The following is a 27,705-nucleotide window of genomic DNA, read 5'->3' on the forward strand; positions in this document are numbered from 1 at the left end:
CCTAGGCCAGGCTACCTAATTCCAACACCTCCCTTCCCTGAACTGTGGTAGTGAATAGCGCACTACACCTAGTGCCACTGCAAATCTAGTTTTTGCCATGACATTTTTTCATGTGCATTTGGTTTATCAAAAAAACAGCACGCAAAGGATTACATTTATGCAGTAATGTAAAATCATATTGACGAGTGAATATTCGGGATGTTATTTCCTTGTGCAAATCAATGACTATTCACAGTCTGTGAGGCAGTAAACTGTGCTTTGCTCAAGTCAGTTGTGCTCTACTGGGGTAGTAATCTTGATTTTTACTTTTACCTTTTAGTAATAAACTTGTTAATATGTGTCGCTCTAAATAATGTTTTTCCACCACATTTATTGTCACTACCATTTCATAAAAAATCTATATGTATATATTACCTACTCGCAGTCAACAGTAGGTAGTTATAATTTTGACCTAGTTTCCATTAGTAAAATGTTTTTGACTTGCCTATATCTTTGGCGTGGTGGATTTAGTAATTCTTGTTGTGAATGGAAAGTTTTGGGTGATCCGTCAAGGGGGGCAGAGAGAAAGAGGGAGGGGATCAAAAAATGTGCGTTTCTCATGTTAATTCCCATAGGAATTTTTTAACACGACGACAGCCTGAACCGCCTAACCAGATTTAGCAGAGAGGTGGGTGTTGGTCCAGAAAGCCTCCTTTTTTGTGAACTGGTGTAAATTCAAGTAGTAGTTTTGGCGATATTAAGGAAAATCCCAATTTGTATATATAGGAACGCGGATCCTCCAAGAATCCGAACGTCCCTATGCTCAAATATGATTGGCTGCCAACATTTCAAACCAGGAAGTGTTAGCAGCCATCTTGGAACTTGGCTTGAACTGATAAAATAAAGAAGAGGGCAGGATAGGAATACCCTGACCCTCTAGGCCTCTTGGGGGGTGGAGGGAACCCTTCAAGGCCCCAAAAAGTTTTGAGAAAAAAAATGGCGACTGGAGCTGTGGCTCCGGCAAAAAAAAGAGAAGCAGTCTCCCATGCTTGTCTATTATTAAGTCCTCTGGGTGGGCAAGGTCCCGAGGGCATGCATCCATTAATGATCTAAATAATGGGGGGGTGGGGGTCTCATGGACCCTGTGCTTCAAGAACCGCCACCTCCCCAGGACTATTGTAATATAAATTGGGGAGTCTCGCAGACTCCCCATGCTCAGGAGAGTACCACCTCCCCGGGGTTATTTAATTTTGTAATGGGTATGCCTCATGGACCCCCTGGGAGTCGGGAACAACCACATCCCTGGGGCCAAATATAATTTTTTTAAATGGGAGGAGGGCCCTCTCCTGGAGCCATGGATGGCCCTGCGGCCACTACCCCACAGGGCCGGCTCCTGCTATGTCCCGGGGTACCCACCCCGGGACATAGCTGTTCCTGTGGCATGGCGGGAGTTTTTACTGCTCCAGCCAAGCCACAGCAGACACTCCACTTTCAGCAAGCTAAAGCAGTCAAAATCCCCCTTTGGGATAAGTCTGGGGAATGGGGCCCCTGGGCCGAAATCGGCCCGGGGAGGGGGTCATGTGGTCCCCTACCCCCAGTGGATTCTTTCTTGTCATCTGCTGCTGAAACCTGAGATTGTGTTCTAAACTTTAAAAATGATGTAAATTGCCTAGTGTGTGTGTGGCTCTGGGTATGTGTGTGTGTGTGTGTGTGTGTGTGTATGTGTGGCTGGCTCTGGGTGTGTGTGTGTGGCTGGCTCTGGGTGTGTGTGGCTGGCTCTGGGTGTGTGTGTGTGGTAGTAATTGCTGTCTGCTGAGCTCGTCCATAGGGTACAATAGGTCTCACATTTGCGAGAGATTAAGCTATTGGCAATGTAAATGACAATGCCATTTATTTATCTGTTTTCAAAACCAACACATAAATACAAATTTTGTCATTTACAATGCCAATAGCTCTAACTTTTCCAAAGGCGAAACCGTTGCATTGTAAATGCTTGTTTATATTTTCTAAGGATGTGTCCACTGCAGGGCCAGAGAGGTGCTCCTGGTCAAAGGGTTGATTGAGAATGGTATTTTGTACCTCTTGTTTGAACCCAGATACTCTGAGCCAGGTATTTATTGCACGGGACGCAGTGTCTGCTGCGTCTAGCGTGCATTTTATGGATGTATTGGTGATTAGTTTGCCTTCTTGTATAAGGTCATTGGCTTTGTCCTTATATTATTGTGGTAGATGTTGAATGAGGGTTTCTAGCTCGTCATACCTTGCCAGAAGGGCTTGTGTGTTGGCTATCTTCTATGAGTTTGCAGCTTGAGACGCCATAAGTGCATCATCATTATCCTCTGGTTGTGGAGAATGTGGTGGAGAAATGAGTAAATTAGGGTTAATTGGTGGAGGGGGTGAAGGTGGTCGTGAAGTATTAGTAGCCATATGTATCTTCTTTAGAGGAAAGGGTGCCTGTGGTAAATATTCTGGTTTCCTTTTTGTAGGTAGCTTGGTAACTATGTGACCAGTCTTTGGAAGGATTAAAATGGTGGTTTGCTTTGGATCAGGGAGAAAAAGTTCTTCGGCATCGACAGTTTTCTTTGATGTGGATGATTTCTCCTTGAAAACTGGTTTCCCTGGCTCCGAGACCTTCGATGCCGGTTGTCTCTGCTCCGGAGGGGTTTGTTTAGGCGGCTTAGTTGTGGGAAGCTTATCTTTTAATGTTTTCGGCTCTGAGGTCTTATCCTGTTGCTTCGGTGCCGAGGTCTTATCCGGCTGCTTCAAAGTCAAGATCTTCTCCAGCTGCTTCGTTGCCGAGAGCTTCTCCGGGTGCTTCGGTGGTGAGAGCTTGTGAGGCTGCTTCAGTGCAGAGAGCTTTTCCGGCTGCTTCGGTGTCGAAAGCTTTTCCGGCTGCTTCATGCCGAAAGCTTTTCCGGCTGCTTCAGTGCCGAAAGCTTTTCCGGCTGCTTCAGTGCCGAAGATGGTTTTTCAGGACCGGGTGGCTGGCTCGAGCTGGAAGGCTTTTGTTAGTCCTTCGGCGCCTGGCCCTGGAAGATGTCTGGAATGGAACATGTGCGTCAGGACATCTCGTAGCGTCGAGCTCGACAATCACGGGTGGTTTTCTTAGACTTGAAGGATAGACAAGCCTCACAGTCGTCCTCTCGATGTTCTGGAGAGAGGCATAGATTACAAACAGGATGGAGGACCGAGTGTGGGAATTTAGCACCACATTGAGGAACTTTCTTAAAGGGAGTTCATTCCATCGTCGTCCGTCTTTACCGGCGTGGGTATACCCAACCGCCTGCGCTAGTTCGCAGGCGTCAACGTTTTTCGTAGCTGTCGTTGAGGGTGCACGTCAAAAGAAACGCGATCGAGACAATACCGCCGGTTAGCTGTGCTTGCGCGTCGAAAGTGGGTTCGATAACGACACTGACCGGGAGCGCAGCAAGTCAAATCCGAACCCGATGGCGGAAAAAAACAATCGAACGATTGAGCCAAAGCCAATGCGCACTGTTGACCGAAGGAGGAGTAACTAACCTCGTGACTACAAGACTTCTTCGAAGACTAAAACAACATGCAGACATCCGAGCCCAACATCAGACGGTGATATATGCAAAAGTGTACAATCTGCAGCTCATATGCCTCGAACCTTTGATTTCCAACTGGAATATTCAGCATTAGATAAAGGAACATAAGCTTACCTCTATCCTAACAGAAGCTGCTTCAATTGCGGCAGACGTTGCAGCCATCTCCTTGTCTACAAGGTCTCCCAGTTCTTCCTGCTTGATATCCAAGCCCTTGGGCCGCAACTCCTGTACATAAGGCGCAAGAAACAAGCAGAGACAATCACAGACCCTACACACGGACGCAGGAAGATAAATAAAGGTGGCAAGGACAGCTCCTACAGTCAGGGTACAGTTGCAAGAGTCAAGAGTGGCAGCTCCTACAGGGTACAGAAGGCAAGAGATGAAAATTGTAGCTTCTACAGAAAAGGCACACAGCGCAACCCATGAGAAGGAACATTACAACATACACAGGATTAGAGGTGAGAATCATTGCCACTGCAGTCAGGGAACAGAAGATAATGGGTTACAGTCACTTCCCTCCAAGGCACAGAGACTATGATGAGAGAATATGGGGTCCTACCGAGAGGACACAGACATCAAGTGATGGTGTTTACTTTCATTACATGGCATATAAGACACGATGTGGGAAAAACTAGTTACATACTTTTTTAGCAGTTTGAAGCTCAATGCACATAGGGTATATTATTCCATGTTTCATATTGCATTAACCATAGGCAGAGCCAGTATGGCTCAAGATGAAGTCAACTGTAAATCCACAATGCCCAGTACGTAACCACCATCTTTCCCCACCCATATTCTGAAAATGCATTGAGGACATTATCAAACCTTCCTTGTACTATGTACCACTCCCAATCACTCTGAGGGGACATTGTCAATTTAAAACAGTTTCAAGCTCAAGTTGTAGTGTTTCAATAAGCTTATTTTGTTGTGCGAGTCTATTCAGGATTAACATGCTGTGCAAAGATTATGGAACAATATCTCCCCATTACAGTTATTAAGAAACAGCACAAAAAGATAAATGTTGTAACCGTCTACTTTCACTGAGTTTTTATTCTTGACTGAGAATCGATACAATGTTTTCTAAATGTGTGTGCCAAAGACCATGTTGCTGCTGCAAACGTGTCATTAAGCATTTCATTTCCAGTGTAAGCCAAAAAAGCCCTTTTCATTCTCGCTGAAGGCGCTCTAAGACGCTTTACCAGTGTTTTACCTGCTCAAGTTTAACATAATTAAATTGCCTCTACAAGGGATCTTGCAATGGTACTGAATTAAACTCCACATATACTGATTTTAACTCCAATAACCCGATTTGCTTTGTTAACAGTTCTAGATTCCACCCAACCCTGTATGTATATACTGTCTAAATGTGCACCCATCATGTTTCTGCTGTAACCATCAAAGTATGGAATTGTGAACTTATTTTCTTCTCTTTAGAATGGTGTTCCATGACCCACATTTTAAGTTTCTCCACTTTGTGGCTGACAACCACATCGTACAAGTCATATAAGACAGTTCAGTTTGCCTTGTAAGCCATGTATTTTTGGTTCCAAGTGTAAAACAGCAATCCCTTTCAGGTGGATGCATAATGTTCCCATAGTATTGGTAGAACATCTACTCAGGCTGCCTTTAAGCTTAGTAACTTTACCTAACTGTTTTAAATCCCAAAGGAATTCGGGACAGCGTATATCCCCTGATATTCCTCCTTCAGAGGAACTTCCTGTATAACATCCTTGACTATAACATTTTGAACTTCTCCAATAGGAGACAAACATGAAGTGATTTCATACGAATAATTTTGTGTAGAACCATGAAACTAAAAAGTAAATTAATTATTTAAAACTGTATTTATATTTAAGAACACATAACATACTACTCAGGTAGCACAGTAATTGCATATATTGTGTGGATCGAGGCATAGCATTTGAGATTTAGTACCATCAGTTTAGTTCTAACCCTATGTAAAGTGCTCTGGATATATTAACCCAGTTTAAAGCAAAAGACCCTTGCAGCCTTAAGTATTTAACAAAATGCACATACCCACAAAGGCCTGATAGAGCACATACCTAAAATAATTCAAGGACCTGCTCCAGTTGTGTCAACTCTACGCAATAATAGCACTCATTTGCCTGAGGTTATCTATACCCTTTTGTTAGGTAATGTCTCAAACTTCCCCTACCAATCAATGGTTGTGGGGTTCAATCTGCCACTTTCCAGAATTTTCGGAACCTCTTTGGTTTTGGTCTCTGCCACTACCCCTTCAACAAAAGGAAAGTTTATATTTTGTAGAATATTGTCAAGCAATGGTCGACAATTGTCGCCCAATGTTTGTTGCACTCAGTACCTTTTCTACCCATTTTTGCTCTCAGCCCTGAGGTTTTCTTGGAGTTGGCACTCACCTACAGTATGTTTTCCTAATCTGTAATGCTCCCCTGGTTCCAGCCATATTTTTATCTTTATTAGGGATACGCTAACTGGCCAATGGATAGGCTACTATTTTTGATTTAACTTCAGGCTAACAATCTTAACCCTTAAACCACTGATGCTTTCTTTGTACTGAGCCTTTACCCACCAGTCTGCTTGTGGCATCTGCCACATGAGGCAAAAGTTTAAAACAGGTACTGGGGATGGTTTTTACTTTTAAAACAATAACTAACTGTCTTTTTAAGCTTACCGAGAACATGTCGTATTAACTCTTCAATTTCTTTCCTTCTTGGTGTCCTTAACAACTGTGGCAATTGCTGTACAGCATTTAACAGCTGCAGACCTGTCCATTTTTTTACTTCCTGCACCCAGCTTTACTTTTTTATGCAGTGCAGGGATCGCAGTAACTGCAGAATTTTGCAAGATCTTTTTTTTACTGCTGATACTATTAGGAAGTCTGGTTCGACATGTGCCTCGATGTACAGAGTTATCTTGTGGATGTGCCATGCATTTCTGCTGATCTCAACTGCATAGGCTGATGTAGGATGTTTAGAAATGTACTTACCATGTTGTACTATACTTAAATAACGATGGTAAGCATTGGCAATATTTCTGTGTTGGGTTAAGAGCTTGTACAATTGTTTAGCTGTGGTTATCGGGTGTCCTATATTTGCTCCTCCTCCAGATCCTCATGCAAATTATCTTCACTTTCCTTTGTTTGTAATACCATCTCTACTCCCCATCTTTCATCCTTCTCCTCATGCTTGCAACCTGTGGAGATTTTGCAGACTTGGTTGTGTGATCTGTAGTCTCTGGCTCAACTCGCTCTCTTTGCCTTTTTCTTTGGCATCTTATATGCCTTTATAGCATCATCAAAATACTCTTTCTTATGAAGCAAAAATATGTTTTGTCATTTGATTAGCAAATCATTTGGTGACTGCTTTGTCACCGGCATAACATGAAGTCTCCAGGTTCAACATGACAGAGTAATTATTTGGGACCTTTCTACAGCCCAAGATTGTATTTAATCCTTTAAATTAAATTTGTTCTGACTCCAAAACGTGGTAGTCCTACAGAGACTCTGTGTCTTTTCAACCATAATAACAGTTTTTCTTAACTGTTATTATGGTTGTAAATTTACGAAACCATGATTTATTACATTTTCAAACCGGATTATTATTCCCAAATATGTCTCTTTTGCCCCTTTAACATCTGATAGAGCCCTCCCTGTCAGGTAAGATCCATATCCTGTGAACTGTAGCCATAAGAGTGCTGAATCAAATCTGTGTGCATTGGCCTGAATTTGGAATAATGAACACACTCATCTCTCTCGTAATCATGAAAAACAAAACTGCATACTCAATGTTTGTCATTCCTTACAATTTTTCAATAACAACTAGGGTAGAACATATTTTCTCCATCACAAGAGACACCAAAAGTGACTGTAAAAACACAAAGAAAACAAAGCAGCCACATACAGTCACTTTCCATGCCCTGAACCATCTAATAAATGTTGAACGATGATTAGATGCTTCTTACTTCACCAATAGAGATAATCCTGTTGAGGCAATCTCGAACAGCTTCACAATCCCCACTGCCCAACGTGGACTCATGCTTCAGCAAGGAAAGGTAAGACAGCACATCACTGCCACACTGTTTGCAGGTTTCAAACAAAACTGCAAGAAAGCAAAAAAGTCAGTTTAGCCAGACCAGTACGACATAAATTGCCAGAATGGTAACGCCGACATGATCCTCCTCACCATTTTTCCATTAGTACCAAATAAATTGCACAGCACAACATGATTAGTTCCATCTTTCTAAGCTGTAACACACACACCACAGCCCCCCATCCAAGCTGCAGTACACATTTCTTCACCATCATCTCTACCATACAAAAATACAGATAATGCAGATCAGTGAGATGCAGCTCAGATGCAGGAACCTCTGAATCATCCTGCAATCAGCAAAATGTGTACCACTGAAACAGATAGAAATATCCTCAGTGTGTGAGATTAATTTGAAGTGTGGTGTGCACACTAAAAATAGTCACTATTGTAATGGCCCTCACTGCAGTCTCATTTTCTTAACTAAAGCATCATCCACAGCAATAGAATAACACCAATCATTTCCCGTAATCAGTACTAGAGAAAATGTAAAATAAATGTAACACTTCGGGCCACGGTGGACACCGTTTTGTAACACATCAATACATCTACCTTTCATGAACTCAGTCTCACCCTATGCAAGTTAAAACAGCCCCTCCTCGCCCAGGGCCAACCAGAGAGCAGCTCTACCATGATGCAAATGTTTTGCCAGTACAACAACACCACTCACAACTCTTTCTGCTGCTGCAACTAAATGCAGCGCCTTTCCAATCCCCAAGTTCTGCTATGTCTTTCAGCACAGCCACAACACTCCCACCTAGGACGATGACCTGGCCTTGAATGGAGCACCTACAGCCAATCCTGTGGATCCTTCCAATTATTGAGTTCTCATGTCAACCTTGCGCTCAATTGAATTACTCTCATCTAATATCTGTAATTGATTTTCACACAGCTTTCATTTTTTTGTAGCTTACTATGCATTTTTGTCCAACCATCTAATTAATTAATTATAATTCATATTTGGAATTACTGTTAGCATTTTTCAACTGCTTCCCATGTAGATCGATTTATTGAGTGACTGACACTTTTGCAAAGCACAAACTGCTATCCCACGTGGGGAGTCCTGGCGCGGTGTTTTAACTCTCAGACCTATTGATAGAAAAGGAAATTATAAAGCGAACAGTTGAACATTCAGATGTCTCCTAAAAAACACAAATTGGACGGGCAGGTGGGGAGTGAGGTCTGCAGTTTATCCCAGGGTTGCACCTACAAATGATAAGGTTCTACCTCCTTGAGTGGTCTTCCTTATTCAAGGGGCAGTAGATTGCGATAGGGCACGTAGGCGGGGAGCATGTTATTTAGGGAAGAAATATTGCAACCCCTACGCCTCTCAAGCATTATTGCCTTTGCAATGTACATTTAATTATGGGTCCTGTTAGACTCCTTTAAAAAACTTTAGAATTTAGAAACTAATGTATTTATGCAGTAATAATATTCTCTCACACACACATTATTTATGCTCATAAGGGAGAATTTATACGTTGACAGGTTAAATCGTAATTACCCATAGCCGCCTATCACCCAACCTACAGGTGTCTGATGCAGGTCATCATACACATGTATGGTAGTCGCTATACTTACGATCTGCTGGCTCCATCGGCGCCGTGTGAGAGGTGGCACTGCCTTGCAGGATGGTGTCAGACATCAGATGGGCAAAGAGGGTCACAGCTCGCAGTAAGTCATTCACATCTTGGAGCCATTCAGCAAAACAAAGCAGAGAGTTTATTGCACCAGCAAACACGAGCAGCAATCACAGAGATCTACAATTTGCTTCAACAGAAATATCAAAGCATACTAATTAAGAGGCTACCTCGAAGATCGAATGATCTTTTCTAAGCATCTCACAGTTACAACTAAAATCTAACAAGTAGTACAGCATCTGTGCACTACTCTTAAGTCAAACCACTCACCAAATCTCATTATACTGCTGCTCACTGGATTTACAACACAGTGTTCCTCAAAGTAGTTCTCTTGCTGGCAGTACCTTCAGACATATTCTAATTCACATAAACTAATTCATGACACTTTTCTATGCTCGCGGCTTACTACTTTGTTTGGAATTATTCTCGATCTTTAGAGGAGGCTGGTTGGGCTGCATGTGAATCTATAATTATTTAAGTGGCCAAAACGATTGTTGTAGGTAACTAATGTGTTTTTAGGAGTATGAGATTGTTTGTTTTACCTTTGCCTACCATACTTAGAGCAACAAGCAGTGGCCTACGTTGGCCGCAGTATAGAGGTTGACGCAGTCCTGTACAAATCACCAAGCATCACTTTCTCCTTCAAACTCACTTAAACTTCTATACATATAGTGTTGTGATGTGAAATTATGCATTACGGGTCACTCCAGTGCCCCAAATATTCCGAATGGAATGTTTGATAAAGTCAACTGTTGTCTCTCTGCCCTCCGTGGAGTGGGATTTAGGTGTTACAAGCAACTCTTTGCTTGTTATACTATCCATATGGCAATTCCGAACTCTGAAATGGGACGTCCTTTGTGCTTACCTCAGTATGAAACATAAGGTAGATAAATTTGCGTGGGCTTTCATGTATTGTCTACGCTATGAACTAACACCATTTAGACGTTGCGAAGGTTTGGGACCTACCTCTTTGTGAAACGGTACAGATGTTTCCTCGATGTCCCCTTGCTCTACACAAAGAGGAGACAGATAGATGAAATTGTACTTTCTTAGTTGGGCCTCAAACACCCGATTCATGTATTGGTTCCCATCTCATATTCAGATAAGTGCTCTGATATGTGGAGCATTCTCTTACATACCTCTTTCAAATGCCATTCCATTAGGAAGCCATAGTCATCAAAATGACTAATGTTAATGAGTGACCTTCAAGTTCAACAGAGTTTGTGGAATAGCTATGTTTAGATAGACATGTCTTAAGAATACGTTCCTGTAGCCTTGCATGTAGTAGTTGTCTCAGTTTGGTCTAACCAGTTCTAAATGCTGGTGTTAGCAATGGTTTGCCCTTCTTCCACAATTACCCATGCCTTACTCCTGCTTAGTTCCAGAGGATGACACATTTTTTCAGTTTTATTCCAATAACAGCTGTTGTATCTTGCCAACAATGCCATAGAATGAATGTTGTAGACAGCAGAGGTAGTCACCTTCCAGCCTGGGCAGTTAGCTTTTTACCTTCGTCATCAGGTAGAGGTTCCAAGACCACTTTTTGTCTTTGAGGATGTCTCTCTTTCTCTTCATTTTCCATTTGGATATGGAATGTTTCAGTAGTCATTGAGAACATAAGGTCACTGAAAGCCAGTCACCTGCTCTTAAAAAGGGGTCTAAAGTTTTGACAATGATGCCGTTGATATAGCGTGGTCATTTTCTTGCTGATTTTAGTGCTCGGGGAGAGATTTTTTGACTTTGATAAAGGAAGTGATTGCTTTCAAATGGAGAAGACCTCCAAAGGTTCCTGTGCGCCATCTTCAGTATATGAAGCAATGTTTTTAACATGTTCCTATTTCTCTTGATTTCTTAGCACTTGGGATCTTTACTGTGGGTCCCATGCTAAGGGTTTTTGGTGTTTTCGTCACCGAACTGTTCTTCCGCTTTGCAACAAGGGGCTCGTGTGTTAAATTGTTTACTCATTACATTTTTGCACGTGTAATACTTGGACTCCGATATCTCTTCACCCAAGTATGACCACCAAACCACCAACAAGATGCGCAAATCCCAATATTATTACTTTCTAATTATGATCGTTATCAGCTTAAGACATATTGACATGCGTTGCAATACTTATTGAAGTGATCCTGTAGAAGGCCCAAATGAACAAACACAGTGCATACCATTCCAAGGAAATATCTAGTCACTGAGAGGATAAGAAAATAAATGAGGATTGCTCCCCTGTGTCTCAAAGAACCACATAATTTGTATATGATATATCACATGCAAAATTGTTCTTTTCTCAAAGCTAGAAAGTACTTTTGGGCTGAAGAGGTTATCCATTTGCTTTTCTCCTATTGTGTCTCACCGCTCTTCTGACTAAACCACACATCAGGAAAAAACATTTTTATACTCAATTTTATAGGTTTTCAAATCAACAGTAAACACGACTGCTTAGTTTTTTCGACGCACTCCCTATGTTGTCTGATACATCTATTTCGCTGGGCTGACCACCCTTACAAGGTTCACAAACTTTATGTAGTTTTAGAAGCAATAGGAAAAATTAATTTAAGGGTCTCACACACACACATGGAACCTTGTGGAGCCTTTGTCGACGAAATACAGCCACAAATCTTAAAACGATTCAGAGAAAACTACATGTTACCAGGTTCATTTACTAGAAGGATGGTTATATAAAACTACATTTCATGTGGAGGACTGATGGTGAGCACTGTGGGCTGAAAAGTTTGTTCTCTTTTTGGGGACTGGAAAGGGTGTACACCGAAGCACCAGAGGTTAGAGCAGAGCAAGCACTGCTTCTAGACATTTCACCAATGATCAACTAGCAAAACTAGAGCTGAAAGGAAAGACAATAATAAAATTATTCTCTGCTTTGGGCGAATTGCCATGTTAAATTAAGAATCTTCAAAGCATATAGTACCCAAGATGTCCCCGCAAGATGTGATGGGTATATCTTTGAAGCTGGCTTGAGTCTTCTAGGAACCATGACTGACTAAAGACCCCTTTTCCATAGCCTGGCATTACAAAATATAAAAAGCAGACCCACTAACCTTTATAATGAATGGGCAAGTCTGTAACTTATTTATGTGATTGGACTTGGACTATTTTTCTGGAGACAGTGCATGTGATCTGCTGCACCTATCTGAGTAGCAAACTTCGAGTAGATATCTTTTCTCAGAAAGAAAAGAGGATGCTATGAATAGAATCAGGAGAGAACAAATTGAAGGGACCTGAATTTTTTATATTTGAATTTGGCTTGGCCATTGGCCTTTATCATCTTTTGTCCCCTGAGTAGGTTTTATGAACCTTAGAGGGACCTCAGTGTTGAGAGTTGAGGTAACAAGTGTTTGCTCACACTGATAGCAATACTCACACAAAATGTATGTAAATAAAATATTAGCTTTCAGTTTACAAATGTTTGCTTGTTTAACTTCAAATGGATTACAAGCAAACCAGCCTACTACATTCATCTTCAGAAAAGTGTTTCTCGAGTTGGATTTGCCAATTGCAAGTGTTGTGGCTTTGAGTTGCTCTTCAGGATGCTTTTTCACCACTGAAAATGCAGAATGCCGATACGGATTTAGTCTCCATTTATGATATTCTCAGGCATACCGTTGACCAAGGATAATGGTGGAAGAGGAGCAAAGGGGGCTTTGCCTGCATGGAGGCCCTGTGGACACAATATTGGTGTGGTCAGTTAAGAAGATGATGAATGTGGTTCAGCAGGGATTTGCTAAAGTTGAAAATAACTCCTCTGTCTGTGGGCGGTTTTTCAATTAATGACCTCAGAGAGACAAGTGGACCTAAACAAATGGTTTTATTTTGTAGTTCTGACATTTACTATGGTTACAACGTGTACAGCTCACTCGGAGCACACTGTGCATGTGGACTGCATGTGTATATATGTATGGGTGAATGGGCATTTGGTTGGCAGGGGTCATGATAGCATACATACCAACAGCCATTATATTGGTTTGTAAACATGAGCTGTGCATAAAAGCCTTAAATCCTGGGACAACAGTCAGTATAGCCCTTGTATGAAGCAACACTAATGGCACAAGCTCCTTCTCTGCCCACACTCCCTTCCTCACCTGCCCACCATACAGCTCTAAAGCCTCTACTCTTCTCACCTGATGGATCGGATGTATATTTGCTGAGAGCGCTCTGAAGACTTCCCACAGAGTCCAATGCAAGTTGTGTCCTAGATATTAGGTTGTCTGTAGAAGAAAGAGAATGAGGAAAATCAGAAAGGTGTTCAGGTCATAACCATCATGTACTAAAGTGACTCTACTCTGGAAGACAGTTGTAATGGATGCATTATGTTTCCCGGTGACAGACCAATATCAAAAGAGCACGGTCACCTTACCAGCCTAAGCTGACTGCCACCATTCCCACACATGGTGCTTGATGTTCAGGCCCTTGATCCGTGGAGAAAGAGCAACACAATAAAACTGGAGTGTAGGAAGCTGGCTCTGTATATACTATACCAAAGTGAGGTATAGTGTGCACAAAGTCCAGTGCAACCACAAAGGTAGGCAGAGGTAAAAGTAGATAGCACCATACTCTATTTGTGGAAGTGTGGTCAAGCAGTAAGGCTTTATCAGAGGGTAGTGTTAAGCATTTGTTGTATACAATCATTCAGCAAATAATATCACACACTCAAAGACTGAACTTCAGACCAATTTGGTTTTCTATAAAAAATATTCTTTTAGTTATTTTATTTCCTAGAATCAAGCAAGCCTGGCACAGGTATGTGATAAATAATTTGCAGTAATAATGCAGTTTGTAATAAGTTTGAATTGCAATTTATATTTATATATATATACTTTGATTTGATTACAGTAGAGCTACTAGTAATGCAATGCTTTGAAATACAATACTTATACTATGTATCAGCTTTTTAGTAAAATGTCAAGTAGATTACTTTAAAGATTACTTTTCTTACACAGGGCAGTATACCTGGATACTGCACTGGGATATTTCCTGTAAACAGGTAAGTAAAAGAGTTTTTGTTATTTTGTTACAGTTTTAAAGGGTTTCACAGATTTTCCAACTCCACACTTGGAAACCTTTCACACAAAAACAGTCAATGTTATCCTATGGAGGAAAATAGGGTTATCGGTTCAAAGGTAAGTATTCGGTTGTGGGAGTTGGGTTTCTGGGGTTATACTCAGGGGTTCCCCAGGGTCAAGGATGCACTCTGTTACACCCTCAGAGGCACTAGGGCGGCCGGGTGCAGAGTGCTGAGGCCCAATGTTATCCAATGGGGTGTAGGGAGCCTCCGGTTAGTGGCAGCTTAGGAGCAGGCCACAAGGTTGTGGGAGCAAAGCTCCTGGACTTAAGCTCAGGACAAATGGAGGTTCAAGCCAGCACAAAAGGTGCATCCACAGCGGCACTGGGGTGGCCGGGTGCAGAGTGCTGTTTTGGCGTTGGGCGCCCTGTAGCTTTCAATAGGGAGTCTCCGTTTTGCAAACACACTGCAGGCTCGGGGACGAAGGTCTTCTGGGTGCGACCACCACTTGAAGATGTAAGTTGGGATGCTGGGGGTTGGTTAGGCACCATCAGTTGGGCCACCCAAGGCCTTGGGGCATCGGGTACATGGGGGTGCCTTTTAGGGTCGGATCTTCTTACCAGCTGCTAGTCGCGGTTGGGGGAACCTTCTGGATTTAGGCTGTAGGCATCGGCTGGAGGCAGGTCAGGGATCACTGGTTCCAGGGTCTGGATCCCCGGGGAGACCTCCTCGTGGTGTTGGGCCACTCAAACTCAGGCCATGGGCGTTGGGTGCAGAGTGGTGCAGACTCGCAGATTTTGCCGGAGCTGGAGTCTGTTGGTGAACAAATATGGTGTTCACACGAGACAGATTCTTTGCTTTTGACGGCCAGGCAGGTCCTCGGGGATCTTGAGGCTGCAGGTTCGAGGTAGGGACATGCCAGTAGGGCTGGGGCCAAGTCAGTGGGCTTCCTCCTCTTCCTAGCTTCAGCATGGCTGTTCGGTCCTTCTTCTTGTAGGTTCTTGTCTAAGGAGGCAAGGTTCGAAGTACCCCCTAAATTCAAAATTTAGGGGCGCTACAGGTAAGTAAAGGTTGGGACCAATGGGCCCCTTCCTAGGGGTGGGTACACCCCCTATTATGCCACCCCCCAGTGGGAGGTGGGACATATGCCTCACTCTGGTAGGATGGGTCCCCCCAACTTCAAGATGGCAGGGACTGAGGGATGTTCTTCACCTCACCTCTCCCACCTGAGGGGTGGGGTTGGCAGAGGTGGGAACACCTCCCTTCCTCACTTGGTTTTTCCACCGGTTTTCCCGTTAATGTGGGGGTCAGAACCAGTGGGGACTAGTTGCTGGGAGCAGCAAGTGGCCTGCTGAAACTCAAAAAGGCAGCAAACCTTTGCCGTTTACCCTTCGTGGACCCTGCCCATCCTGGGAGAGGAGGCTTAGAACCTCTTCCCAGGATGTGCATTATTTCAGGCCCCCGAGAGCAGCAGGTTCTCGACCCAGGGGTCCAGAAAAATGTCTGGTGGTGGCAGCTGAAAGCAGCCACTCAGCTTGGACACTACTGGTAGGTCGTTTTTCAGGCGGCACCTCTAAGATGCCCTCTGTGTGCATTTTTCATTAAATCTCACACTGGCATCAGTGTGGGTTTAAGGTGCTGAGAAGTTTGATACCAAACTTCCCAGTTTTCAGTGCAGCCATTATGGTACTGTGGAGTTTTTAATGAGAAACTCCCAGCACCTTCTACTCTTAATGGCAGCACTGCACTTACAATGACTAAGAATGGCCTTAGACACTGTAGGGGTACAGGGCTCTTGCACCTGTACCCTCACCACTGGGATAGTGCACCCAGCTAGAGAAGTGACTGATCTATGCCAGGGCAGTGGGTTTTAGGCATGGCACACAGTGATGTGTGCCATGTTGACGCTCACTTTGTTCTGCACCAAAACACGCAGCCTGTAAAGGCAGTGTGTGAGTGTAAAGGTACAGGGCCTCTAAGGGTGGCACAATAAGTGCTGCAGCCCTTAGAGGCCTTCCCTAGGTACCTGTGGTACCATTTACCAGGGACTGACCTGCGGCCAGAGAGTGTCACTTGGGTTTGGTCTTCAATGCAGTTTTAGGGAAAGAACATAGGCAGTGGGCACTTGATTGGCAGGAGCCCAGGGCACACTCATTCGAAGTACATCAGCAGTTCTGCAAAATGTGTGGGCAACCATGCAGAAAGAGGGCACATTTTCACATGGAGAAAATGGCAACCACAAGACAACACAAAAAAGGAGTTGCTTTAAAGAACTGATACACCTGGGAAAGCAGTGAGGGAGAGAGGTAAAATAACATTCACGCTACAGAGAACAGTATTGCCTATAGGTTCTGATACTTGACATGGGACATGATATAGTGCCCAATCTGTCATTTCTAGATTGAAAGAAAAAGCCTTGTAACCGAATCAAACTTGAAGACCATGAGAAGTCTTGTCATTAAAAATGTCAAAATACCGCATATGGAACGGGAACGTATGCAAAGGCATCTCCATTTCATTGAATGTGAACCCCAAAGAGGTAGCTGAATTGGTGTGGTTCGACCGGAGGCCAACATTTCTGGCTGAATTCAAAGAGGATCATAGGGGTGCCTCTATGATCATTACCTTTGAAAGTCTGGCTTTTGTAGTCAAGACTTGGCTGCAAAATAACTACAAAAAATGATGTGAGAAAAAAAGGTTCTACACGTTTAAAAGAACAAGAAAGAATATTATTATTATTATTATATTATTATTATTATTATGACATTTATTAAGCGCACAGCTACCCCCAACGGGGGTGTCCCGGCGCTGAGGAATGCAGATCGAGGGGGGAGACATTAGAAGCCCGAAAATAAGAAAGTTTTCAGTTTGCCCCTGAATTGAGACTCGATGTCAATGAGCCGAAGGCTGATGGGAAGGGAGTTCCACAGTTTTGATACTGCCACTGAGAACGCTCTGCCACCTTTCTCGCTAAGCGGAATCTGGGGGTGAGCAAAAAGCGGAGGTGGTTGGACCTAAGATTAAGAGAGGATTGGACTGGTTTTAGTCTATGTCTCAGGTATTTTGGGCCTTTTCCGTTGAGGGCCCTAAAAGCTAGGACCAGGGCCTTAAACTGGACGCGAGCAGTGATCGTGAGCCAGTGAAGTTTCCTTAAGTGGGGGGAGATCGAATGTCGATAGGGGACTTTGCAGATCAGCCTGGCAGCGGCGTTCTGCACGATCTGTAGCCTGTGGAGAAGGTAGGCAGGAAGTCCCACATATAGACTGTTCGCATAATCCAAATGCGAGGTGATTAAGGCATGCGTCACTGTCTTCAATGCTTCCGTGGGGAGAAAGGGAGAGATTTTTCTTAACATATGGAGTTTCCCAAAACATGGCGAGGTGACTTTCTGGATCTGGGTTTTAAAAGATAAATCCTTATCGAACTGGACTCCAAGATTGCGAGCCACCTTTACCGGAGAAGGAGGTGGGTTGAGTTCCATACGCCACCAAGTGGCGGACGATAAGGGAACAGTTTGATTAAAAAATAACACCTCCGTCTTATCCGTATTAAGTTTTAACGTGTTTGAGGTCATCCAGGCCACAATATTGGAGAGACAGGTTCTAAAGTTTTCAAAACCCGATGGCGAGTGATCTCTAAAGGAAAAAATAAGCTGCGTATCGTCAGCGTAGGTTATCACTCTGACCCCCAAAGACTCAATCACCTTCCCAAGAGGTGCAACGTAAACGTTAAAAAAGAGGGGGCTGAGGGCAGATCCTTGGGGCACCCCGCAGCCAAGAGGTTTCCTATCTTTAGACCAGAATGGTCGGCACCAGAATTGTTGTGTGCGGTCTGTGAGAAAAGAGGTAATCCAGGCTAGAGGGGTGCCACAAATCCCCATCTCTTGGAGTCTGCTCAAGAGGATGGCATGGGAGACCGTGTCGAAGGCTGCGGACAAGTCGAGGAGCACGAGCATGGCTACCTCTCCCCGGTCCACCGTCTCCCGCACGGTCTCCGCCACCTCCAGAAGTGCAGTCTCCGTGCTATAACCGGTCCTAAAGCCGGATTGCGAATCATGTAGCAAATCATTGCTTTCGAAATAGTCCGAAAGTTGTTCTTGGACTATTTTTTCCAAAATTTTGGCAGGTTTCGGTAGCAAAGATATCGGGCGATAGTTACTAAGAACAACAGGGTCTGCCTCAGCCTTTTTTAAAAGAGGGATGAGGATTGCCTGCTTCCAGGTCTCTGGAAACTGGCCTGATACGAGAGAGGAGTTCCATATCGATAGAAGGGGTTGTATAATCGCCGGAGCAACTGTAGAGAAATCTTGAGCAGGCATAGGGTCTAAAGGTGAGCCTGATTTACATAATTGAAGTTTGTTCATTGCCATATTTAGGGTAATGGGTTTGAACGCCCCAAGCCTAGTGACCTTGGGCATGAGATCGACGGGGGGTGGGCCCTCTGTGTCCGGGTGGTTCGCTACATTAAAAGAAGCATAAATGAGAGTAATTTTCTCGTGAAAGAAAATTAGATAATTTATCACAAAATTCTTGACAAGGTTCTGTTTTATGCAGAAGGGCAGCGGGGTTGGTGAAATCTTTCACCACTTGAAAGAGTACCTTGGCCGAATTGTCTGCAGATTTAATTTTACTGGCAAAGTATTCCCTCATGGTAATTTGTTTGAGTTTGTGAACATTTTTTAGTGCCCCTCTGTACGTTATTTTGGCGGCTGGATCATAGGAGCGGCTCCAGAGGCTTTCAAGCCTTTTGCATTTACTTTTTTCATCCCGCAACAGCTGGGAGAACCAGGGAGCAGAAGGCTTGGTTCTGGCTGAGGAGAGGACAGTGAGGAGGGCAATGTTTTCAATGGCCGTAGTGAGGTATTGATTCAAATTAACAACGTCCTCATTAATGTTCGTCGAGGGTTGCCATTTGAGTATGGCTAGAGCAGGCTCAAGCTCCTCCAACGTTACTTTGAACCACTTTCTTCCCGTCCTCTCTATCCTACAGACCGGGGTCGCAGTAGGTGGGAGTTTAAGATTAAAAGGAATAGTGAAGTGGTCAGACCAGGTCACGGGGAGCGGGGCTAAGATGGAAAGGCCAGGTAGATTCGTAAAAATAAGGTCTAACGTGTGACCGGCCGTATGTGTGGGACCCACTACTTTCTGAAGAAGGTTGATGCCTTCCAAATGCTGAAGTACAATGCTTCAATGGGTCCCAATTTGTCCAGTTTTCTGGAAGAGATTTTCCAGTGGGATCTGAGAATAATAGCTATTTGTCCCCCTGTCTTTGATCCAGGTCTATTCAGCCCAACAAATTGATAGTCAGGAGGGACTGCTAGAGCGATATCAGGGTGCGAGGCATCCTTTGTCCAGGTTTCCGTAAGGAACATCAGGTCCCAGGCATTCTCTGTGAGGGAAAGCCAAATGTCGCTAGCATGTTTAGGCAGGGAACGGCAGTTAACTAGGCAGGCCTTTAATTCTCGCGGAGGAATGAGAGAGCAACTCTCTCTGGTGTCCCTGCATGCATGACGTGGCGACAAGCGCAGGGAAAATTGGCATTTTGGGCAAGTATAATGTTGCTGAGCTAGCGCAGGGTTATGCATTGTGTGGTTATCAGTTAGTAGAGGTCTAAGGTCTAGAAGACTTTCTCTGGACCAGCTACGTCGTTCTGCCAGATTAATTTGGGCATAATTACCAGCGCTGGGCGAGGGACAGGCGCGGACGGGCGCAGACGGGCTTGCCTTAGGCGCGCCTCTGGCGCGCCCGCTGCGCGTGCGCTGACACATGGGATATATAGGAAACGGAGCTTGAGATCAGCTCCGCCCCATGTGCTGCCGGAAACGCCCTGCGCGTTCTGGTGCCGGTCTCCACGCCCTCCACTCAAACAGCACACAGCTGCAGTTACCGAGGCGGGAGCAGAGAGGTAAAAATGTATATGTGCAAAATGGCAAGATCAAATGTTATTAAAATCGCTATTCATTTTAAAACATGTCAAACACTGCAAGAGTTAAAAATTATATCCCACACAGCTCAGTATATCGAGTGAACAACAAAGGTGAATCTCAAAGGATGTTGGTGGGTCAGGCAGCCGCCTACTCACCGCAATCCTCAGCGTGCAGTGAGGCCACCTAACTTAAGTAAAGAGCGGAGCTCGAGATCAGCTCCACCCCATGTGCTGCCGGAAACGCCCTGCGCGTTCTGGTGCCGGTCTCCACGCCCTCCACTCAAACAGCACACAGCTGCGGGGACCGAGGCGGGAGCAGAGAGGTAAAAATGTATATGTGCAAAATTGCAAGATCAAATGTTATTAAAATCGCTATTCATTTTAAAACATGTCAAACACTGCAAGAGTTAAAAATTATATCCCACACTGCTCAGTATATCGAGTGAACAACAAAGGTGAATCTCAAAGGATGTTGGTGGGGTCAGGCAGCCGCCTACTCACCGCAATCCTCCGGTGAGTAGGCCATTGTATTAGCATAGTAATTTGGAGACTGCTCAAGAGAAATAAGGACAAAGACACACACAGCCCCACACACACAGTCCCAGGTAGGGCAAGGTAAAGTGTGAGGACAATACATTTTGTCCGCTTGACAATGTTCTATAAAAATGCTAAAGCAGTTTCAGGTTCTGCCACTGAGTGGATCTTGGGTTAGTAAGAGGTAAGGAAAAAGGCCAGCGGTTAGAATAACTACTCCCAGATACAACACTGACGTATAATCTGCATTACCTGCTGAGCTTGTGCAGCTCAGGTGCCCGGGGTCATCAAGTCTATTCAGTGTGTCCTGCACTATGTGCTCGGCCTCCTGTACAGCACTTTGCAAGAGGGCAAACTTTTCTTCCAGGAGTCGTCGCTGTAGAGCTTGTTCTCTGTTCTCCTACAAAAAGAAGAAGCAATTAGAAGTAAAACCAACATATTGCCACATTACCCATAGCTTCTCCCAGATGTGCACAGTTGTTTATAGGCAACAGTTAATACACACATCTCTGACAGGTACACAGCACCTCCACACTTTCTTGGAGGGCTAAAAGACACCTCTAAAAGTGTACTCTCATCCAAATGAAATATGAAAAATACTGTCTATGGGACGTCCCATGTATCCCTATTCTAATGTGAGTACCATTATGCCAAATCCACTGATCAACCAATACAAGACTCATCCCAGCATTATCTCCCATGGGGCATAAATCAGAGCTGAAATCCAGAGTGAGGTCACACACCAGATATCACTCCGCTCACATATACATATCCACCCTAGAGCTTTGACAACAGGTATTAAACATTGGACTTGGAATAACAGCCAGGTAGTGTACATCCAACAGGGAGCACCATTATTAGCACAGAACGAGGGGGGTGTGATATTATCTCATCAAAACAGTGTGCTGTTATCATGGTTGGAAAAATTGCCATTGTCAAGGGGGAGCAAAATGAGATTATAAAGCCACAGAGAGGAAAGGTGCACTTTAAAGTTTAATTTCTTTTGGTTAATGCATTCCATTTCCCTTTAAGGAAAAGGAGCTTCAATCAAAAATACACGATTGCTTTACTTAAAAGCAATCACAGACATGGTAGTCTGCTGACCCCAGCAAACCACCATCTTGTGATGGCAGCGAATCGTACTGGGTCACAAATTGTAACCTACCTCATAAATATTGATGAGGTAGGTCTATTTGTGACCAATAATGAATCGCTAATTAAACTCAAAAGAGTTTCCTACAATAGGAATAGCAATTTCCAAATTGCGGTTCGCAAAAAATCGCAATTAGCAAATCGATATTCCTAACTTTCACACATCTAACCATAGTCTCTATCCATAACGTATAAACAAACATTTAACAAAAAATTTACAAAAACTTCCTTAGGGCAAAGGTGGTTAAACGGAACCAGGAGTGTAGGGATTTCAGGTCACTGCGCTTCGGAGGTATTTCTATGTGTAGGTCATCAGTACTAATGTCTGATACGATACACAACTATGGGTGTTGCTCAACATAGAAAGAAATCGAATTATATACTGAAACTAAAATTAAAGGCAAGTACATCTTGTGACCATTTATCCATTCTGAAGCTCTCCTCATGGGTAGAATAATTCATTTAGTCTAGTAAATAAGGGCCACTTGTACAAATTTTTAGGAATATCAATGACCTAATTGTGATTTTCTGTGAATCGCAATCAGGAAATTACTATTTCTAGTTTATGAAACCCATTGAATTTAATTTGGCAATTCCTAGTGGTGTTACAAATAGACCTACTTCATGAATATTAACCGCATCGATACGGCGGCTTTTCCCGCTGTACGCGGCAATTTTAAAATTACCGCGTTACATGACGAGCTCAGCTCGTCATGAGCGCACGGCAGGTTACGCTCATGACGAGCTGAGCTCGTCATCAGCCTGGAAGGGGTTAATGAGGTAGGTCACAATTTGCGACCCATTAGGAATTGCAGCCATCACAGATATGGTGGCCTGCTGGGTCAGTAGACATTCATGTCTGGGATTGCTTTTCAATAAAGCAATCTTTTTTTTAATGCAGCATGTTTTCCTTAAAGGAAAACGAGATGCGTTTCTAAAGAAAAAATTAAACGTGTAGGTTTCATTTTTGGAGTCCCATGTAGACCACTTCCCATTGGCAAATGGTTGCCACCTCCTCTTAGGTGGCGGTAAAAAGGATGATGTTACTTACCCTGCAAGCATCTGTTCATGTAGTGCTGTAGAGTCACATACTTTGAATAAGTCCGCCATCTAGTGTTGGCTCGGATGATTACAAGTTGTTTTTGTTCCAAGAAGTTTTCTTCGAGTAATGAGGCTGTGTGACTCCATCTTAAGAGCACTGTGCATGGTCTCAACACCATCTTCAGATTGTTTTGCCGTGGGTAGGTAAGAATGTAAGAATGCTGTATATGTAAGCACTGAGTTCTCCATGCGTTAGTACGAAATAAAGTGTATCAACTGCAACCTACACAAGAATTTGGGGGAGGAGGGTTGGCGCATGTGAATCTACAGAACTACATGCCAAGAACAGATGCTTGCAGGGTAAGTAACATGATCCGTTTGAGGCATGTGTGTTGTAGATACACATGCTTTGCATGACTATAAAGCAGTCCCTCTCCCTAGGCAGTGTTTAACTTGTGGGAATTGCAGTTTTTTTATTTATTTATTTATTCAAAGTTTTATATAGCGCGAACAAGATCCTTACAGATATCAGAGCGCTTCACAAAGACAGGGTAGGGGCAGTAGAATGAGCAGAGGTAGTTGGGGCAACGTAGTAGTCACAAACATAATAGGATAATAATAACATATATAAAACATATCAATATACAATCAGTTAGACAAATAATATAAGATGACCATTGATCCCCCTACAGAGGTGTTCAGGTGCGCCTTGGGTGTGTGGAAGGTTTATACCAATGTTTTAGTATAGAGAGAGCATTGAGTGGGGGCATCGGGAGAGTGAATCTGTGGCTCAGCGTGTATCATGTATTGGTCGGTAGTAGGCAAGTAGCGTAGTAGTGTCCCCATCAGGTAGAGGTATAGTGTCACAGGGCAAGGTGTGCATTGACACACGGCAGTGCAGGGTCTCTGATCAGCACCTATACCGTTCCGGAGATCTTGGCCAGAAGGATGTTTTTCACCTCTTTCTTGAAGAGTGCAGTGGAGGAGATACGCCTGGTTTCAGGAGGGAGCGCATTCCAAATCCTGGGTGCCATTCCTGAGAAGGAGCGCTTGTAAGTTTTCTCTTTCCGGAATCTACGCGGTTTCAGGAGTAGATTTTTTGAGCTTCTATTGGTTCTCGAACCTCCTGATATAGACAACTTTTGGGCGAGGTAGTTGGGTGCATTGTGGTGCACGGCCGCGTGTGTCATAACTGCAATTTTTAGCTGTATTCTGGCTTCAAAAGGCAGCCATTTTAGGGACTTTAAGTCTGGGGATATATGCGAATGTTTTCTTGAGCCAGTGATGAGTCTCGCAGCAGCGTTCAGGGAGGCTCTTAAGGGTGCTGTTGTGGATAGCGGGAGTCCGCTGAGGGCCACAATTCCGTAGTCTATTCGAGGGATGACTAACGCTTGTACAGCAATTTGGAAGTCTTCAGCAGGGAGGAAGGGTTTAATTTTCCTCAGTGTGTTGATTTGGAAATTAGCTGCTTTTGTAGCTTTGCTGACGTGCTGCTGCATGTTGAGCTTGGCGTCCAGTGTGATGCCTAGGGATTTCGCTGAGTCCACGATGGTGGGTTGGACATTGAGTGCTGTTAGGTTGTTGAGCCATGTTTGGGTGGTGGAAGTTTTCGCCGGGGGTGAGATGAGTATGAACTCAGTTTTCAGAGCATTTAGTTTGAGGTGGTTATGGGCTAGCCAGGCTTGAGTGTTAATAAGCGTGGAGTTCAGATGTTTTATATCATCCGGGGATTGAAGCTTTAGGTACAGTTGTGTGTCGTCGGCGTACATATGGAATTGGACACTGGAAGCTTGTAGCAAGGTGGTAAGCGGTTCCATGACAAGGTTGAACAATGTAGGGGAGAGGGAGGATCCTTGTGGAACGCCTAGATCTGCAGGCACAGGTGAATATAGCACATTGTCGATCTTGAACTTCTGAGACCGGTTGTGAAGGAAGGACGAGAACCATTTGAGAACTGTTCCCGATAGACCCATTCTAGTGCTTAGCAGCTCCAGCAAGTTCTCGTGTTTGACCGTGTCAAATGCTGACGAGAGGTCGAGAAGGATGAGGAGGCAGGACTCATTGCGATCAAGAATTTGGAGGGCGTCATCAATTATGTGTGTCATAGCTGTTTCTGTGCTATGTTTCGCTCGGAAGCCTGATTGATGAGAGTTGAGGAGGTCAAATTGGTCAATGTGTTTTGTTAGTTGGAGTTGGACACATTTCTCCAGCAGTTTGGCCAGGGTGGGGATGTTGGTGATGGGCCGGTAATTGTTTAGGTCGGACGGATCAGCTGTAGGTTTCTTGAGAATAGGCGTGACTTGCCCCACCTTAAGGGAGTCTGGAATGAGGCCTTGTTGCAGGGAGCTGTTGATGATTTTGGTCCAGAGAGGGAGGAGCAAAGGGATGAAGTCTTTTACAGCATTAGCAGGTAGAGGGTCTGTGAGGTGATTAGAGGGCTTCAAGGTGCAGAGCAGTTTGTATATTGTTTCTTCCGAGTAGGTATCGAAGTACAGCCAAGATGCCTTGTTTTTAGGTTGAGTGTTAGCCATTCTGGTGTGGTTGGGGAAACGGCTTACATCCATGATGAGGTCATTTCTTATGTTGTCAGTCTTTAGCTTAAAGAAAGCAGCGAAGGCTTCACAGTGTGGGGCGTCGCTTGTTGTGCTGTTTGATGGTAGGGGTTGTGTCTTTGTTTGGGTCTTGATTAGTTCGAATAGTTTTCTTGGCCTGTTTTTTGCTTGGTCCAACTGACGGCTGAAGAAGTCCAACTTTGTGCGCTTTATTTTCCTGAAGTAGGCATTTCTCCTATTTTTAAGCCTTTTGAGGTGCAGTGCTGAAGGGTCCGATCTCCAGGTGCGCTCTGCCATTCGCATAGTACGCCTGTCGTCATTGAGGCTATCGTCATACCAGGGGTTAGATGTTTTGGTGGAGACTCTCTTCAGTTGCAGCGGGGCGACTTCATTGACTATTGTATTCATAGATTCAAGGTAGTGGTCAGTCAGTGATTGAACATCCGAGGCACCAGAAGGGGGAAGGAGGAGATTGCCGATGTGGGGAGGCAGGGTAGATGGGTTAAGATTCTTCATGTCCCTCTTCCATGTTTTGGATTTGATTGGTTGAGCCGGGTTGGGTTTAACTTTTTCATTGATAAAGAAGGTGATAATGTGGTGATCTGACCAGTCGCATGGTAGAATCGCCTCCAGTTGTGTAGAATTCTCTTTGGCAATGATGAGGTCAAGTATCGCGCCTTTGTCGTGTGTTGGTTTATCGCATATTTGGGTGAGGTCAAGTGCATTGAGGAAAGTTTTGAGACTATTCACCACTGTGTCTTTCTGATCGTTCCAATGGAGATTGAAGTCACCCAGGTAGATTTGGGTGGTCTGCCGACCGGCATTGGAGGTGATCAAGTCCATGAGTTGTTGGGTGAATATGAGATTGTCACCAGGCGGGTGATGAGATGTAAAGCACAAACTTGTTTGCCCTCACTGGTGATGTCGAGGCAGAGGAGTTCACAGGAGAGGAGGGAAGGGGAGGTGACTTTAGTAACGGAGAGGTTGCTCCTAAAAATGCATGCAATTCCCCCGCCCGTCTTGTCTGAGGACCTGTCTAGCCTAATGATGTGGTAGTTAGGGGGGACTAGTATGTCCATAATCGGGGTAGAGGCTTCAGTAAGCCAGGTTTCTGTTAGAATGGCTAGGTCCAGATCCCTAGCTGAGACGAGGTTGGCGATGTCGGAGGAGTGTTTATGGGCAGATCTGCAGTTGAGTAGGATGCATTTTAGTTTGGGATAGAGAAGGGTGGTCGAGCTTTCTAGAGTGAGGGGAATTTTTGTTATTTGATCCCATCTCACTTCTATCCCTACTATGCACTGATTGATACCTCATATACCTCATTAAGTTGTAAATTACACCCACTCACTTTATACTACTGGATTACATTGATGCTACCCCTACATTTGGGTTAGTTCTGGACACTCTTTAGCATCACGGTTAGTTCCATTTAACTGATTGCTACCTCATATTACCTGTACGTTTTTGTATGCTGCACCTACTCACTGTTTACTCCTGGACGACACCGATCGCTACCTCATATATTGGATATTTGGCCACTCGCTAGTGCCCCATTTATGCTATGCAACCTACGGTTGACGTTTGCTCTTGCACTCGTGTATTACTTTTGTGCCTCCTCGGATTCAGTAATTCATAAGTAACTCAGCCCTTTTCTATATTGTATATGTGGTAAGATACACCTATCTCACCCTCATCCCTATCACTCACCATTCAGTGCTCGCTACCTCTTTTATTTGTTGATTCTTCGATATAAGCTACCTCACGATGCTGCACTGATTATTACTACCTCATTCACTCGTTTAGTCATGTAAACTGCACCCAGCCACTTTCTACACTTGACTACGCTGCTGTTACCTAGGACATTCTGATGTGTAAATTTTGATTCTGCCTAATCGGTTCCACCTCTCATATTTTGTCCATGGTGTAAGCTGACTGCCACCCCGCATATAGGACACAACAGGAAGGCCACACCTGCACTGTCTTGTTTGTTTTTCGATTTACACTGACCTCTATCCTTTAAACAGTTGGCCACTCACTAATGTCATTCCTCTGCCCTGTAACTAGCGGCTGACAGTTTTCTTATTGTCGTCCTATCTCCTACACCCAACATCACTTCACTCCAAAATGGAGCTCAACGGCAAGCACACTTTTAGAATTAACTATCCTTCCACACTCTCCAAAAAAGCCAATAAACGTTTTAAACATAACTTGTTG

General features: G+C 44.0%; 1 protein-coding gene across 2 annotated transcripts in view; it reads right to left on the reverse strand.

Moving 5' to 3' along the window:
* The window catches only part of HIP1 (huntingtin interacting protein 1), a 404,747-nt gene that overhangs the window by 79,972 nt on the left and 297,070 nt on the right, over window positions 1–27,705 (reverse strand). For both annotated transcript variants that reach the window (XM_078679590.1, XM_078679591.1), the window contains 5 exons: window positions 20,999–21,146; window positions 13,407–13,493; window positions 9,215–9,322; window positions 7,509–7,645; window positions 3,663–3,773 (listed from right to left, as the gene is read on the reverse strand). In XM_078679590.1, the coding sequence (XP_078535716.1) occupies window positions 3,663–3,773; window positions 7,509–7,645; window positions 9,215–9,322; window positions 13,407–13,493; window positions 20,999–21,146 (591 nt within the window). The remainder of the gene's footprint in view (window positions 1–3,662; window positions 3,774–7,508; window positions 7,646–9,214; window positions 9,323–13,406; window positions 13,494–20,998; window positions 21,147–27,705) is intronic.

This window comes from Lissotriton helveticus, chromosome 3_1 (genome assembly GCF_964261635.1).
Source record: "Lissotriton helveticus chromosome 3_1, aLisHel1.1, whole genome shotgun sequence".
In the NCBI taxonomy this organism is placed as follows: Eukaryota; Metazoa; Chordata; class Amphibia; order Caudata; family Salamandridae; genus Lissotriton; species Lissotriton helveticus.